Raw genomic sequence first — 16,746 nt, forward strand, 5'->3', positions numbered from 1 at the left:
AGGGTGCTGTTCTGAGGGTACTCTGCTGAGCTGCAGGGCACATTTTGGAACCCGCAGCAAACTCATCTCCTAGGATTAATAGAACATCTGGCAATGCTCGGCAGTGTCAAGCCCCACCCAGAGCAGGCACTCCGTGAACATCAGTCTGTCCTCCTCCTCCAAGGTTGGGATTTTATGCAATCCAAGTGTTTGGCTGGAAGGCTCTTCCTGACACCCTGTAGCTGTACTATGGTGGAGAAGGCCTGCTCCATCCATGTATTCTTGTACTCAGGCGTGCATGCATTCAGCAAACGCACTGTGTATCCAGATGCCAGGCCGTGTGCTGGCCTCCGGGTATCCAGGGATAAATGAGAAATAGCTCCTGCCCCACAGAATTGTAAAGCCACAATTACAATCCTGTGTTCCAAATGCTATGATAAAAATAGTAGCTAACATTTACTTATTACTTACTGTGTTCCAGACATTACCTTTTCTCTTAACGTTGACAACAGCTCTATGCGGGAGAGCCAGCTGGGCCCCAAGGGCATGTGTGAGATTCTATGGTAGCACAATCTAAATAGAAAAGAGTAAGAGAAGGCTTTCTAGAGTGAGGAATGCCTAAAGCTGAGTTTGGCCAAGGAAAGGGGGAAGGATACAAGAATTTGAGCAAAAGGAAGATAATCTTGTAAGATACAATAAATCTTTCTGAGTTTCTCTTCAAAGGATTTAGCCTGTTAACTTCCTTATCCTTTGTTCTCAAACTCAACTTTCTTGTTCTTCCTTGCCCCAGTTACCGTAAACAGCCTACCCCATTCCCGTTAGCGCTAATCAATAACTCATATCTGTTCCCTTGGTGACCTCTACCCATTGTTCCCCCAAAACTGCACGTCTCATATGCTGTACCTCCGTACCTCACATCCCTCACCCCTTCTATATTTAGGAAAATATGTACAAGGAGCCAATTGGGTCAGCTCGGATTTTGCAGTCTGACCCCAGACCATGGGGGAGTGACACTGCGTTAAGGATAAAAAACTCCCTGGTCTCCTTTGTTCTCTGTGCTCTTGTGATTTTGACTGACGCAAGTGACACCATTCTGCAGAAGTAAATTGCCTTGCTGAGAAAATTAAACTTTTGCCTGAGTGCTGGTTTTACTTCATGGCACTGAGCATTTATTCCTGCAGCATTTTATATCCAACAATCTCTTGTGTAGAAAATCAAGTGTAAGTGGTTTATTATGGCTGAGGGTGGATTCTGAGCAGAACGTAGTGGAGGCAGGCTGGTGGCTGGGACAGAGCCATGTCCCATCCACCACTCCAGGTGCCCTCCTGCCTCAGCTGGTTACTATGAAGTGACTGAGATGACCCCCTCCCCATCAGAAGCAAATTCAAAGGGCAGATCCGTCTTGTTCTCTGATGCCTTCTTTCCATCTCACTGCCACCAGGACCAACAACATCACACTAGGAGGCAGAGCAGAGGGAGGCACAAACTCACCAGTCACAGTCCAGGAAAGAGACCTTCCCAGTGGCCAAAGCCAAGCCTTCTCCCTTGAGCTACTCCCATGAGAGGGCTGGCCCCTCAGGGGAGTTTGCGCCTCAAAAGGCCCTTCCTTGTGTTGAGCCAAACCTGTCTCCCTGTCACTGTCACAGGTCCTAGGCTGACCTGTGAGGTCACATGAGGCATGTGTCTGTCCCCTCTTGCCCATGGTGGCCTTCCAAACTTTCCAAGAAAGAGCCATGCCATCTCCCTCCCTCCAAAGGTTCTGGAAGTAAGCAAGCATCCACGCCAGGTGGAGTGGATGGGATCAGTGGATTTGTTGAAAGGGCCTTCACAGATTCTTCCCGTGGAGTCTATGGCCCATGTCAGGGAACATGAAATGCCTCAGAAGGACCCTCACACTGCCAAGGTTGCAGGATCAGGGCCTACAGGTCTGGATCAGGTTATCCAAGACAACCATGACACCTGAGCATGCCATTTTGACATGACAAAATTGGTCTCATGACATGACACCTGGTCTCACACCCAAGGCTGCAGCTGTGGAAACACAGAATTCCTTAGATCCTGGATGTGTGGCCCTCGCTAAGTGGGAGATTCGAACAGGTGATCCCAACTTGGGAGGCTGAGGCAGAAGAATTGCTTGAACCCAGGAGGCAGAGGCTGCAGGGAGCCGAGATCATGCCATCACACTCCAGCCTGGGCAACAAGAGTGAAACTCCGTCCCAAAAAAAAAAAGAAAAAAAAAAAAGCAAGTTTCATGAGCCAGGTGTGGTGGCACACACCTGTAGTCCCGGCTACTCAGGAGGCTGAGGTGAGATGATCACTGGAACCCAGGAGTCTGAAGCTAGCGAGCCATGACGGTGCCACTGCACTGCAGCCTGCATGACAGAGTGAGACCTCATCTCTAAAAATAAGATTTTTTAATTTTAAAAAAGCACATTTCAAAAAATTGAGCACAGAACCAACTTAAGAGGTTAGCAGCCAGGATAGTGGTTAGTTTTGCCAGGGGGTGGCTGAAAGGGGGCACCAAGGTGGCTTACGGCATGCCAGTCATATATACTTTTTTTATTTGGGTGCTGGTTATACAGGTGTGTTCATTTTTGGAAAATTCCTCACACTGCCAACCTAGGCTGAGTGCATTTTTCTGTCTGTATCACACTTCAATAGAAATATTACTCAAAGAAGTATGTTAATCTTAAAAAGAAATATGAACATGTTTGGTTCCAGTTTTGCAAAAAGATGAAAGCAAATACATGAAGATGTATGCATGTATGCATATATGGGGTGTGTGTGGGGGGGGGTTGGTGGATGGGTGGGTGGGTATGGTGTGTTTGCGAGAATTCTAAAGGTTACAGAATTATTTATAGTAAAATGTTAAGAGTGGTATTACCTATGTGGTGGGATGTATTAGCCTATATTAGTTATCTCTTTCTGTGTAACAAATCACTCATAGGTGGGAACTGAACAATGAGATCACTTGGACTCGGGAAGGGGAACATCACACACCGGGGCCTATCATGGGGAGGGGGGAGGGGGGAGGGATTGCATCGGGAGTTATACCTTATGTAAATGACGGGTTGATGGGTGCAGCACACCAACATGGCACAAGTATACATATGTAGCAAACCTGCACATTGTGCACATGTACCCTACAACTTGAAGTTTAATAATAATAAATAAATTTAAAAAAAAAAAAGTTTAAATAGTAAAAAAAAAAAAAAAAACAAAAAACAAATCATCCCAAAACAGAGAAGTTTGACACAGTAAACATTTATCATCTCAGATGCTTTCTGCAAGTCAGGGAGGCTGGGTAGGTTCTGGCTCGGGGTCTCCCAGGAGCTGCAGTCAAGCTGCCGGCCAGGGCTGCTGTCATCCCAAGGCTGACCTGCTTCCAGGCCCATTCATGTAGCTGTTGGCAGAAGGTTCAGAAGAAGCCCACCACGTGGGCCTCTCACAAGGCTGTTCAGAACATGCCAGCTGGTTTTGGAGAGAGAGGGGCAGGGGAGGGGTCTGGAGGCAGAGAGAGAGAAAGAGCAAGAGAGAGAGAAAGAGAAACTGTACAGTTTTATCTCAGAAGTGCGATGCCATCACCTCTCTGCAATCTACCAGTCACACAGACCAACCCTGCTACAGTGGAGGAGGCGCTACACAAAAGCGTGAATACCAGGCGGGAGGATTATTGGGGACCATCTTGTTGAATGGTGACAACATAGGATTTTTTAATTTTCCTTCTTTTCCTAAATTTTTATACCATGAACATATGTAACAAATTATACAGAAAGCTGCCAGCTGCTGGCAAGGGCACTTCCTTTGCCCTGTTGTTGGTTTTTAGCCTTCCCTTATGGACCTCCTGGTTCCTTTTCCAATCCTATGTGCTCCACTGCCCTGCCACAGCCTAGCCAAGGATTGCTTCCACAGCCCAGTTCTCTGCCGCCATCTAGTGGCATCATCCAAAACTGCTGGCCCCAACAGCGGCCCATGATTCATCTTTTGGGGTCGGGAAGCTTCACCTGCCTGCAGGAAGGTAAAGCCCAGGCTCTCATGTTGGAGGCCACATTCAGCCCCAAATAGAGCTATGAAACCCCAGAAGGGATGGGATGGCTATCAGAACTTGGAAGCTTGGCCAGGCGCCGTGGCTCACGCCTGTAATCCCAGCACTTTGGGAGGCCAAGGTGGGTGGATCTCCTGAGGTCAGGAGTTTGAGACCAGACTGGCCAACATGGTGAAACTCAATCTCTACTAAAAAAAAAAAAAAAAAAAAAAAAAATTAGCCGGGAGTGGTAGTAGGCGCCTGTAATCCCAGCTACTTGGGAGGCTTAGGTAGGAAGATCACTTGAACCCAGGAGGCAGAGGTTGCAGTGAGCCGAGATCACACCAGCCTGGGCAACAAGAGCAAAACTCTGGCTCAAAATAAATAAATAAATAAAAATTTAAAATGAACTCTTGGGAGCCTAAATCTTCTCTATTCTTTCTGCCTACTCCCTCCGCTCTCCAGATACCAAAGAGGCCCTCGACTCTTGCAGACCACGCTCAGCCAGGAACAAAGAGGTAGCCCCTTGTTTTCTACAGCTTTACAGCACAGAATCTAACGTCCAAAACCTGAGCTTTCATTTTTAACAAAGTGCTAGCAACAGGGGGTGCTCCAAAAACAGCCTAGAGTTCACACTCAGCTTAAAGAATTTTGTAACTTGACTAGTAAATTTTAAAATATACTGTAGCTTCATCTTTTTTTTTTTTTTTTTTTTTTTTTTTTTTTTTTTTTTGAGGCAAGGAGGGATAAGTGCTAAGTTTTAAACTGGTTACTCTTAAATAAGTACTCCATATTCATTGGGAGAAATTAGAAACTATAAACAGGTGTAAATAAAAAAAAAAAATCCACTCCTAATCCCACTATTATGTTATTCTAGAGTTCTGTTTCTCTTCTTCTATACACTTATTTCTTAATGGGATTGTTCTCTGCTTATAGTTCTATTAATTGTTTTTCTCACTTAAGCTTTACACTTTATAAGACCACAGGTGATCATCTGGTTTTTCTTTCCCATGATATCTCAGTTCCTAGGCTATCCCTGGATAAGGCAGTTTTCATCAAACTAAGTGCTAGGGGCAGAGAATGTAGTGCTATTTTGCAGGGTAGCCTAGTTTGGTTATTTTTTTTTAGTATGTGGATAACGGGTCCACAATACAGTGTCTCCCTGCCTCCTCTAAACCAAGTGTGGGCAGAGAAGTTCTGGGACAACTTTGGTCTCAATCAAAACAGGAAGATGATGGATACTTTATCCCCAGCCCAAGCGCTGTCCCTAAGCAGAAAGCCCAGGAGAGCTAATGATACCATACTCTTTAGTGGAGGCCTCTAGAACACAGATATAGGTAAAATTTGTTGTTTTATTTCACACGACAGATACCTCCAGGTTATGTTTATAATTGCTTGTGTTAAGAAATAGACTTTTAAAATTATTATTTTTTTCCCTCTGTCATCCAGGCTGGAGTGTAGTGGCGTGATCTCGGCTCACTGCAACCTCTACCTCCCGGGTTCAAGCAATTCTCCTGCCTCAGCCTGCTGAGTAGCTGGGATTACAGGCGCCCCCCACCATGCCTGGCTAATTTTTGTATTTTTAGTAGAGACAGGGTTTCGCCATGTCAGCCAGGCTGGTCTGGAACTCCTGACCTTAGGTGATCTGCCTGCCTCAGCCTCCAAAGTGCTGAGATTACAGGTGTGAGCCACTGCAGCCAGTCTCTTGTTATTTAATGTTGACAATACGTACACCTGTGTGTAAACACATACACACACACACACACACACACAGTGTTTAAAAGGTGAGACAGTTTCAGCCAACCACATAGACAGTCCTAGAGCACATTCACCTTCCACAGTTATCAACCTCAACTCACCTCACTCACCCCCACCCACATGCTCCTCAGATTCCAATCACCTGAAGCCTGGCCATTCTCCAAGCAAAGCCTGTAGTCTCCTGCCCTGTACCTGCCCCGCTTTATCTCAACACTAAAAGTCACCCACTCATAATTCTCTGGGCCCCTGTTACCTCTTCCTTTAAACCTCCTCTAGTAGTTCCTGGCATTCATTTGGCATCTGCATCTCCCAGGCCCCAGCCGCTCCCTTGAGGCTCTCCTCAAGGGCGGGACTTCAGCTCCATTCCACTCTGTCTCTGGCAGGCCTATGAGGTGTGCACGGCTGCTGTCCAAACTGTCTCGCTCTCATCTTCCCCCAAAGCAGGGGTTGTTTGGAGGGCGTGTTGCAGAACATCCTTCATCCTGACAGGGTATAACTGCACTGCCTAGGTGAGACTGATGAGTTGGTGCATCAGGACAGGAAATGCCATTTTTCTTCACGTTTTCATCTGCTAACATGCTCAAGATTTGACTTACAGGTACTGCTTGTCTGTCTCCCTTTATCAGCATGTAAACTCCATGAAGGCAGAGGTTTTTGTCTGTCTTGTTCACCACTGAACCCTCAGCCACTGAGGTCCAGTGCCTGGTCCAGGATAGGAACTCAGTAAATCACAATTGAATGAATGCATGAATTTGTCTCACAAAAGAGATCTCACAACAAAATCACCTTAGTCTGTTTTTTTGTTTTGTTTTGTTTGTTTTTTTCAAGACAGAGTCTCGCTCTGCTGCCCAGGCTGCAGTGGTGCGATCTCAGTTCGTTGTAACCTCCACCTCCCGGGTTCAAGCAATTCTCCTGCCTCAGCCTGCCAAGTAGCTGGGATTATAGGCGCCCGCCACCACGCCCGGCTAATTTTTGTATTTTTAGTAGAAACGGGGTTTCACCCTGTTGGCCAGGCTGGTCTCAAACTCCTGACCTCAAGTGATCCACCCAGCTCAGCCTCCCAAAGTCCTGGGACTACAGGCATGAGCCACCGCACCTGGCACTCGTAGTCTGTTTTAGAGTTTGCATCCGCATATGAGAGAGACAGGGATGAAATTAGAACTACCCAAATTGCCACAGTATCCCAGCAATTCTAGGATTCCTTGCATCCACCAATGAAAGCCCTCTAAAACTCCCAGGGGACCTGCGTATCCCCCACCAACTGGGTATCCATCCGCCTGCAGACTCATACCTCCAACCTTCTGGGAACACACACAATCTTAAGATGCACAACCACTTTTTCCAAGCCTCCTCTTCACTAAATGGCCCTGAGTATGTGTTACAGGCTGAACTAGGTCCCCTCCAAAACTCATATGGTCAAGTCCCAACTCCCAGTACAACAGAATTTGACTACATTTGAAGACAGTGTCTTTGAAGAGGTAATTAAGGTAAAATTAGGTAAATAGGGTAGGCCCTGATCCAGTATGATTTGTGTCCTTATAAGGAGACTGGCCGGGAGCGGTGGCTCAGGCCTGTAATCCCAGCACTTTGGGAGGACAAGGCAGGCGGATCACGAGGTCAGGAGTTCGACACCAGCCTGACCAACATGGTGAAACCCCATCTCTATTAAAAATACAAAAAAATTAGCTGGGCGTGGTGATGGGCGCCTGTAGTCCCAGCTACTCGGGAGGCTGAGGCAGGAGAATCGCTTGAGCCCAGGAGGCAGAGGTTGCAGTGAGCTGAGATGGTGCCACTACACTCCAGCCTGGACAACAGAACAAGACTCTGTCTCAAAAAAAAAAAAAAAAGGAGATTAGGACACAGACACGCAGAGGGAAGACCATGTGAAGGCACGGGGAGAAGACAGCCATCTGTAAGCCAAAAACAGAGGCCCCTGGAGGGTGGGGCAGGAGAATCGCTTGAACCCGGGAGGCGGAGGTTGCAGTGAGCCAAGATCATGCCTCTGCACTCACTCTGGGCAACAGAGTGAGACTCTGTCTCCAGAAAAAAAAAACAACAAAAAAAAACCCGGCCTCATAGGAAACCAACCCTACCCACACCTGGATCTCAGCCACCAAAATTGTAGGAAGAAAATCTCTGTTGTTTAAACTACCAGTTGGTGGTACTTGTTACAACAGCCCTAGAAAACTAAAACAATCTGGAAATCCCAAAGAGAAATATGTTTTTGTTAAGGATGCCCAAGTAAAATGCAAGCCAGTAAACTGCTTGGTACATTGTAAGAAGGAAAAAAAAAAAGAAGAAGAAGAAGAAGAAGAAGAAGAAAGAAAGAAAGAAGCAAAGGCATAATGCATTGACTTTTTTTATATTTGGTATTTGTAAGTCTTTAAAAAAATGTTTTCAGGCCATTTTTTCCTTAAAAAAAAAAAAAGCAACCAACAGCAATACTCTGTACAAGTATAACAAACATTAGAAATATGCATCATTCCAAAATAGTTACAAGAAAATTACAGTTTAGAGTCCACATCAACACATCCTATTCATATGTGCCCCCAAGGGAGAAAAAGCTACAGTATGTTAAACACACAGCTGCTACACAGTAGTCTGCAAACCCAGAACTTAAGACCTTCGAGGCAAATCAACAACAGTCACCGAGGCTTGTTTAGCTCAGTAAGTACAATCAAGCATTTCAAAAGAGAACCAGGCTTTTTCATCCCAGATGAAAAACAAACGCGATCGGCTGCAAAGCGGACCCCGCCCCTCCATCCCTAACCCCAGGGAGCCTCTGACTCAAGAAAGCACAAATCCAGTGGAGTCAATTAGGCAGAACTCTGGCTGGAGGTCACAGTATGGCCGCGGTGGGCAGACACCAAACGTCATTTCCTGCTGGTGCCGAGATCATCACTAGATTCGACTTCGGAGGCAAAAAGTGGTGGTTCCCGGGAGATGCTATCAATGGCCCGAATCCCCCAAATGAGCTGGCCACCAATCTTTGGCCCGTCCATTGATACCGAAACCCACACCAGCTGCTTTTCTGTATGCAACTGTCAAAGACTGAGCAGGGGCGCTCACACCATCCCCCCGATTCCATTGGACTCTTCCAATTTGAGCTCATTGTTCCTGGGAGGGGCTGAAGAAGCTCAGAGGCACCCTCCTCTTGCCTCTGACCAACCCCCAGCCTGTGTGTCCTTTATATTTACACATCAATCTTCCCTTTTCAAGCACTGTGCTATAAATACCCTTACCACCCCCACTGGCCCTGTCCCCAGCCCTTTTCAGGATGCAGAGAAGCATCGTGACCTTCGTGTGACCTGCCCATTTGGAATCCCAGACCGCTCCGCCGCAAGAGTTCCTCCCGTGATTGCTGGGGCCGCTTGCCCATTTCCCAAGCCCACACCAGGCGGAAGGAAAGAGGGTTACTGTGTTTTGCATTTTTATACAATGTGTTTACAATTATGTTGCTTTAATCTTTTAAAGGATTTAATCTTTCAAAGGATTTTTTTAGCAACAAATCCCTTCCTCTGACTTCCAGGTGGCAATGATGTGGGCAGAGCAGAGCTCAGGAGCTACCTGGGATTTGCCAGGCATCACAATGGTTTCAGACACATTGGACCGGGAGAGGACCACAGCCCACAGAACTGCTGCCTGAACAGGGACCTATGAATGAAGTACCGACTGCTCCGAGATCTGCATGAGTTGGAGGCAGGCCGGTGTGAAGGTGTGGGAGGAATCTGCCCACGCCCAGCTTCATGCAACGCCCCAAGGACAGCGTGGCTTCCCTGATTCACACCTATTGAGTCAACACCCCCTCTGAAGTTAGGTCAAGAGGGCCCCCCCTAGCCTGGCTAACTCATTCCCTTGAGGACCTGATACTCAATGAACTGCTTACTACCAAAACAAATGCAAAGGATTCAGCAAAAAGTGCAATTTCCATTTGAGAAGGAAGATTCTCCCCAAAACATGACACCACCTTTTCATCCTTTCAGTACCTCAAAGGGAAAGGGAAATAAAAGGCATACAGCACTAACCCTCTGAACTACAGCCAGGGCGTTTAAAAGTGTGGTTCACCCTTTAGAACCCTAAAAGACCCATTAACACGTCCAGTCAGTTATCAAAGTGCCAGTGAGGTGAGGGGCGTGGCAGAGTCAGGAGGGGCCAGGAGGCTGGAAGAGCCCGCTCCCATTCTCAACAGGACACACCTGTCCTGTTTCCAGCAGGACGCATTACTGTGGAAACAGCCACAGGACTCCAGGGACTTGGTTATTCCTTCATAAAACCTTGTCAACTTCATTGCCTATTGGAGGTTAAACTCAAAACTTCTTCAAAATATAACCTGAGCCACAATATAAAATAAAAAAGAAGAAAAAAAAATCTTTTCATGTTAATGCCTTAAGAAGTTTACAGATTATGTACCAATAAAATAAATCCACATAAATTCTGAAATTCTTGGTGGACACACACCTGAAGCAAAAAAAAAAAAAAAAAAATTACTCTACATTTTAAAAATCAAAGTAATTACAGCAGCAGTATAGTGAAAAGAGGTTTTAAAAATAATAATTACATCTTTGATACAAATTCAAACTTTGTACACCTCAATTCATAGGAATGACTGTTTTTGAGAGCTTAGTATATATATATATATATATACACAGTAGATTCCGATATGTGTCACGGCAGAGAGAGACAAAAGCCAGTGGACTTTGGGGAAGGAGGGATTAATCTGATGCTGAATTCACGCTGAAGTGTCCACAGATTGCCACACTTCTGAACACACACACACACACACACACACACACACAGACACTTAAAATGCCAACCTGAGTAAAACGTTACTAAAAACCTAGAACATCATGAATCACTAAGTCACATATTGCACCTTTAAATAATCCTTCATACCAAATACAGACATGAGAAAAGGGATAATACAGGGACAGGAAAAGGATTTCTGTCACTGTAGGATTCCTCTGCTTCTCCCATTCCCACCCACAGAAATTCTCAAGGTGATATTTGAGTCGCCATTCTCACCCAACCAATGGGCTGAAAATGTTGCCAACAGAAGAGTCTTTGGAGAAAACTGGGAGGGAAAAAGGAAGAAAAAATGGAGCACAAATGTACAGGGGGCAGGGGACGTGGGGTCAGGGCAAAGAGGCCTCCCCTGATCAAATGAGAACAGAAATGTTACGGAGGAGGCAAACCTCTGATGCTAAACTACTGTTTAAATATTCCGTATATTCCAATTATGAGATTCAGTACAAAAATATAGATCTCTACTGAGTTTTGCCTGTGGAAGCATAATTCAGAAAAGGCACATGTTCAAATAGAAAATCCATTCGGAAGAGGCGCCACGTACCCCTCCCTGCGCAACCATCATCCACAATTAGGTATTTTCCATCGGCTAGATTCCAAGATACAGTAGGTAAAAATAGACCTCTGATACTTAAAATATATTCAACCCAACACAATCCTGGCTTTAGCATGTGAACCATATAAAATAGTCTTTTTTAAAAAAGAAATTGTTTTGGAAAAAAAAATCATAGCTCCCTTTTCCTGGTTTTCCACAATCCTCAAGGGGGGGGAAAAGAAAAAAAAAAGAAAAGTGACCTCATCCCATTGGTCATCAGGAATGCAGGTGATTTGCTCCCCACCCATCCACAGCCCCCGACAGCCCCAATCTGTCATCTGTCACGTGCAGCTTCATGCCCTCAAAATTAGTTCTCACAAAACAGAACAAAGAATTAAGATATTAGACATATAAAAACATGTCGACATCGGGGCCTGTGCCTTCGCTGTGGGTGCGACGGTCTGGTTCACTCCAGAAAGGTTTTTCCTTTGGAATTAGGCGATGTAACCATTGGTCTTTCCGAACGTGGTCACAGGCGCCAGGTTTTCATAGATTGTCATTGCAGTTGTGTTCTGGTAGATGAGATCTACTTTGGAGTCTTTCTGGGATCTGACAATATCCAAAACACACTGATTGAGGAAAACATACTGGTCCTGATAGAAAAAGGAAAGAGAGAGACAGAAAATGAACACGGGTCCCAGAAATGAGCACCCAAAATTATTTTCAAACAGGTAATTCCCCGGCCCCACTCCCAAACCCCATCCACCCAACAGCAAACAGTTCAGGTGAACAGTTCATCGAGACATAACAGCACTGCAGTGAAATCTGAAATCACAGATGTCCATCGTCAATGATTCTCAACCAGAAGAGCACACTCCACACCTCCCCTCCCCAAGGAGAAATGCCACAGTCTCGGGGAAGGGCAAAGGAAGGAGGAAATGTAGAGGAAAGAAGGCAGACACACATTCGAACAATCAAATGTCCAACAAGATGGCCTTGGCTAGTGAGGCTGTGCAGGGTAAGAATCAACTGTTATGCCCAACCGAGGAGCGAGGTTAAAAGGAGATGATCAGGTGGAGCTGGACGAGGACTACCCTTCAGGCAAGTATATCAGAATCTGCGGGTAGTGATGAAAAAAAGAGGAAATGGGGGTATAAGCTGACACAGAAAAATATCCATGATACTGTAAGAGGAGGAAAAAAAACACAGAGAAGCAACATATATAAAACAGGATCTGGCCGGGCGTGGTGGCTCATGCCTGTAATCCCAGCACTTTGGGAGGCTGAGGCAGGTAGATCGGTTCAGGTTAGGAGTTCGAGATCAGCCTGGGCAACATGGTGAAATCCCGTCTCTACTAAAAATACAAAAATTTGCTGGGCATGGTGGTACATGCCTGTAATCCCAGCTACTCAGGAGGCTGAGGCAGGAGAATCACTGGAACCCAGGAGGTGGAAGTTACAGTGAGCCGAGATGGTGCCACTGCACTCCAGCCTGGGTGACAGAGCGAGACTCCATCTCAAAAAAAAAAAAAAAAAAAAACGGATCCAATTTTTTCAAAGTACTGTGTATGTGTGTGTGTGTGTGTGTATATGTGTTTACAGATGTACATAAAGAGCCTTATAAAGATGGACACCAAACTATAAACATTGGCTACCTCCAGGAAGCAGGACTGGGAAAGGAAGAGTAATAGAAAAATATATTGAGGCTAGGCACGGTGACTCACGCCTATAATCCCAGAACTTTGAGGGGCCGAGGAAGGCGGATCACGAGGTCAGGAGATCAAGACCAGCCTGGCCAACATGGTGAAACCCCGTTTCTACTAAAATACAAAAAAAATTAGCCAAGTGTGGTGGCATGCGCCTGTAGTCCCAGCTACTCGGGAGGCTGAGGCAGAGGAATCGCTTGAACCCAGGAGACAGAGGTTGCAGTGAGCCAAGATCACACCACTGCACTCCAGCCCGGTGACAGAGCAAGAATCCGTCTCAAAAATAAAAATAAAAAGAGAGAGAGAGAAAGAGAAATATATTGTCAAATGCTTTCATATGAATAAGTATTGTTTTGAAAATATAAAAAAGATTAGACTCTAGTAGCAGGGATAAGAGTTCTGTGTTTCTCAAAAAAGGATAAAAGATTGAGAAATACTACTTTATATAATCATAGCAGAAAAAAGACAATCTCTCTTTTGACCAACACAGGAGGTGAATTTCACTCTTTCCACAACAACCATCAAGCTCACCCCAGAGCACACAATGTACCCAGGCATCTAGAACATTCCCTGCTAGACTCAAAAACACAGCATATATTCATAGAGTTCTAAATCGGTACAGGACGATAGCCTGATACAAAATTAATATTCTGCTCTCATCCTGGTCAAGGAACATTCACCCCTTTGAGGAAAGCAACTTTGCAATATGTTCTCTGTTGAAAACATGCCTCAAAAACACTGCTTCTCAGTAACATTTTGGGTAAAACCAAATCCAACAGTAGTACAGAAATTATACTGTAGATATTAAGCATTCCTTTTCTTCACTGGTCAGCCACCCTTCTGTAGCTATGATAATTGATATTCTTTAAAATGTATAAGTCTGAGTGAGGATAAATTGCTGTATTAACATTTAAGTGGCATTATATGTCACATCATTAATGTTTGATGAGTTTGTTTCATTAGCTTATTTTAAAGATGGTCAGACCTTCTTAGAAACAAAGAATGGAAAATACCAGTTTTATGAGTTTAAAACCCAGAAGCCAAAGTTCAAAGATGTCCCAAGATTATTTAATGAGTCAGAGGCAGCAAGGTAGAGAATCCTGACACTATCTCAGGTTGTAGTTCCATTACTGACATCAGTACTACTATGTCACTTGTACTGGGTAACTTAATTCCGAGTCAGCTTAGAGTCTGCAAAGAAATCCAATGTTAGTTCACAGCCAAGAGCCAGAAAGATCTGGAAAGGTGACATATTTTAACACAAGTGCATGATACAATGCAACCTTTTAAAAACGGAGGGGAAGGGCCAGGCGCAGTGGCTCACGCCTGTAATTCCAGCACTTCGGGAGGCTAAGGCAGGCAGATCACTTGAGGTCAGGAGTTCGAGACCACCCTGGCCAACATGGAGAAACCCCATCTCTACTAAAAATACAAAAATATAGCTGGGCATGGTGTGCGTGCCTGTAATCCCAGCTACTTGGGAGGCAGAGGCAGGAGAATCGCTTGAACCCAGGAGGCAGAGGTTGCAGTGAGCCGAGATCACGCCACTGTACTCCAGCCTGGGCAACAGAGCGAGACTCTGTCTCAAAAAAAAAAAAAGAGGGGAAGGGTGGAATGTCAAATACAGATCTTGACCTCACCTCTGTCTGCACCATTAAAGGCCTATGCATTCGAAGGTCATACACAATCCCATACACATCCACGGTGTTCTCATTCTCTATCTGGTAGATGAGACGATCAATGGCAATGAAAGTGCCCGTCCTTCCGACCCCAGCACTGAGAGAAAAGAGAAATAAGCCTATTACAGTGGGTTCCCTCAACTGCAAGCCTCTTAGAGTTCCTCATTTGTACATACATCTTGCTTTCCTTCACTGTCACACTTTGAGGGCAATGCGCAGGATCAGTACACATTTGCTCAGATGAAGCCTCAGCAAGTCAGACAGCACTAGCTTGGGACTGGGGCCTAAGTTCCAAAGTCACATTTGAGTCAAATGCCACATATACAACCCCTTGCCCGAGCTTCTTCAATCTCAGTCGTATTCAAGTTGCCGCCATAACCTAGCATGGCATGTTTCATCGATTTATTCCCCACTGGGCAACAGAGTCCCTGCTGTCTTCTGTCCTAAACTAATTCCTTTAGCTTCAAAACTAACTTCTTGTTAGGCATTGGCAAACTTTTTCAGTACCTTTACTGAAAGGTAAAGATGTTTTCCAGAGAGGAAACATCTTAAGCTCTGCAAACCATATGGTCTCTTTCTGCCATTATAGCAGAAAAGCAACCATAAACAAATAAATGGGCATGCTGTGTTCCTAGAAAATGTTATTTACAAAAACAGCAGCTGACCAGATTTGATCCATGGGCTACAGTTTGCCAACCCCTGTTTTGGAAGTTCAGGGTTTAGGAAGTAAGTCCATGGTTCCTTATCCAAACCCTTTCCTGAATTCGTACATGCCTATTACATTCCCTCTTAGGCTTCGCTTATGTAAAGTGCTGATAAATATATAATAACATTGGAAATCTGTCGCACATGACGTGCCATCTGCATACCTGCAATGCACCAGAATCGGCGATTCGGGAGGACTCTGCTTCATGTAGTCACGAACGAGGTACCGGAAGTTGATGAGCAGGTCAGTGGTGTCGGGAACACCGTGGTCTGGCCAGGAGGTGAAATGGAACTGTCTCAGAGGGTGACTCTCACTTGTCTGGATCTAAAAGCCCAGAAAATGAGTTAGATCCAGACAGAAAGGCCGCCCAACAAATCAAAAAGGCAGGGGAAATCAAGCAGAGCCTGAGTAGTAACCGGGAGTTGTAATGACTAAAAATGAAACTTTACATTTGCGCAGCAGCTGAAAAAGTGCTTGTTCATCAAACCCTCACAATATGCCCAAGAAGGGAGTTTATTATCCCCCTTTAAAGATAAGGCAGCAGCGATTCATAGAAGTGAAGTCATTTCCCCGACACTGATTTTAGATGCAACAGAAGTCCCTCATCCTCCAGTTGTGCGTTTAGATCCTTCCCTTCCTGACACAGCTGCCTGTCAATAATGAACTCACATTCTTACACCTGCACCTCCTTAGAGCTTCATGAACCCCATCCCCAAGCCCCCCTGGGAATGTCACTGACCATAAAACCAAAAATAATTTACTCAAATACACCATGATAATCAGTGCCTTCTGGGCAAGAATGGCCTCATAATTCACTATGTCCCCTAGAGAAGCGAATAAAGTGACAGGCCACTAGCAAGCACTATGCAAGTATTTAGAATTCGAGAGAGCTGAGAAAGGACTTCCCCAAAAAACCATCCATTTCAACATCTGAAAGACAATAGAGCTCATTATTACACAGACTGGTTCCCTACCTCATTCCAAAGCATATACCTTGAAGCCCAGGAGCCCACCACAGCTGGGGCGGGTCCTGTCCCTAACTCAGCTGTACTCGTTATGCCCATACCAGGGAATGACCGTACCCATGTGACCCACATCCGTACTGCAGGCATTTCCATCTCCTTTATGACAGCTGCCCTTTGACACTCATTTTTTCAAATGTATATTCATGATAAGAACAATAAATCTGCAGTATTCAAAATTTAGAAAACAGCAGGAAAAAAAGATAGAGGGGAGAGGTGCTAGAAGACCTCATCACAGATAAAGTTAACATTCACAAATGTAACCAGAAGTACTGATCCAAAGTCAGAAACCAGCTGTGAGAGATGGAGGTGGAGGAAGAGGAAGAAAAAAGGAGGGAGAAGGAGAGGGGAGGGGAAAGGGAGTGGGAGTGGGGAAGGGGAGAAGGAGGGGGAGAGGAAGAGGGAGGAGTGCGGAGGGTTATACTTAGCATTATCTTCGCGGAGGGCCAAAGGGGCTCAGGTTAGGGGTGGTAGTCAAAGGAAACCATTAGCTCTGTAATGTTCTCAGTTTTCTAAAGGAAAATGTATTCATGCA

The 16,746-nt window shown here is 45.3% G+C and overlaps 1 protein-coding gene across 2 annotated transcripts in view; it reads right to left on the reverse strand.

Annotated features, from left to right (window-relative positions):
- Nucleotides 1-8,104: 8,104 nt before the first annotated feature.
- Nucleotides 8,105-16,746, reverse strand: part of PTPRJ (protein tyrosine phosphatase receptor type J) — a 221,537-nt gene continuing 212,895 nt past the window's right edge. For both annotated transcript variants that reach the window (XM_073016259.1, XM_037999319.2), the window contains exons 22-24: nucleotides 15,353-15,513; nucleotides 14,445-14,580; nucleotides 8,105-11,752 (exon numbers count right to left, since the gene is read on the reverse strand). In XM_073016259.1, the coding sequence (XP_072872360.1) occupies nucleotides 11,594-11,752; nucleotides 14,445-14,580; nucleotides 15,353-15,513 (456 nt within the window). In that variant the 3' untranslated portion in view covers nucleotides 8,105-11,593. The remainder of the gene's footprint in view (nucleotides 11,753-14,444; nucleotides 14,581-15,352; nucleotides 15,514-16,746) is intronic.

Source organism: Chlorocebus sabaeus, chromosome 1 (assembly GCF_047675955.1).
Source record: "Chlorocebus sabaeus isolate Y175 chromosome 1, mChlSab1.0.hap1, whole genome shotgun sequence".
NCBI lineage: Eukaryota > Metazoa > Chordata > Mammalia > Primates > Cercopithecidae > Chlorocebus > Chlorocebus sabaeus.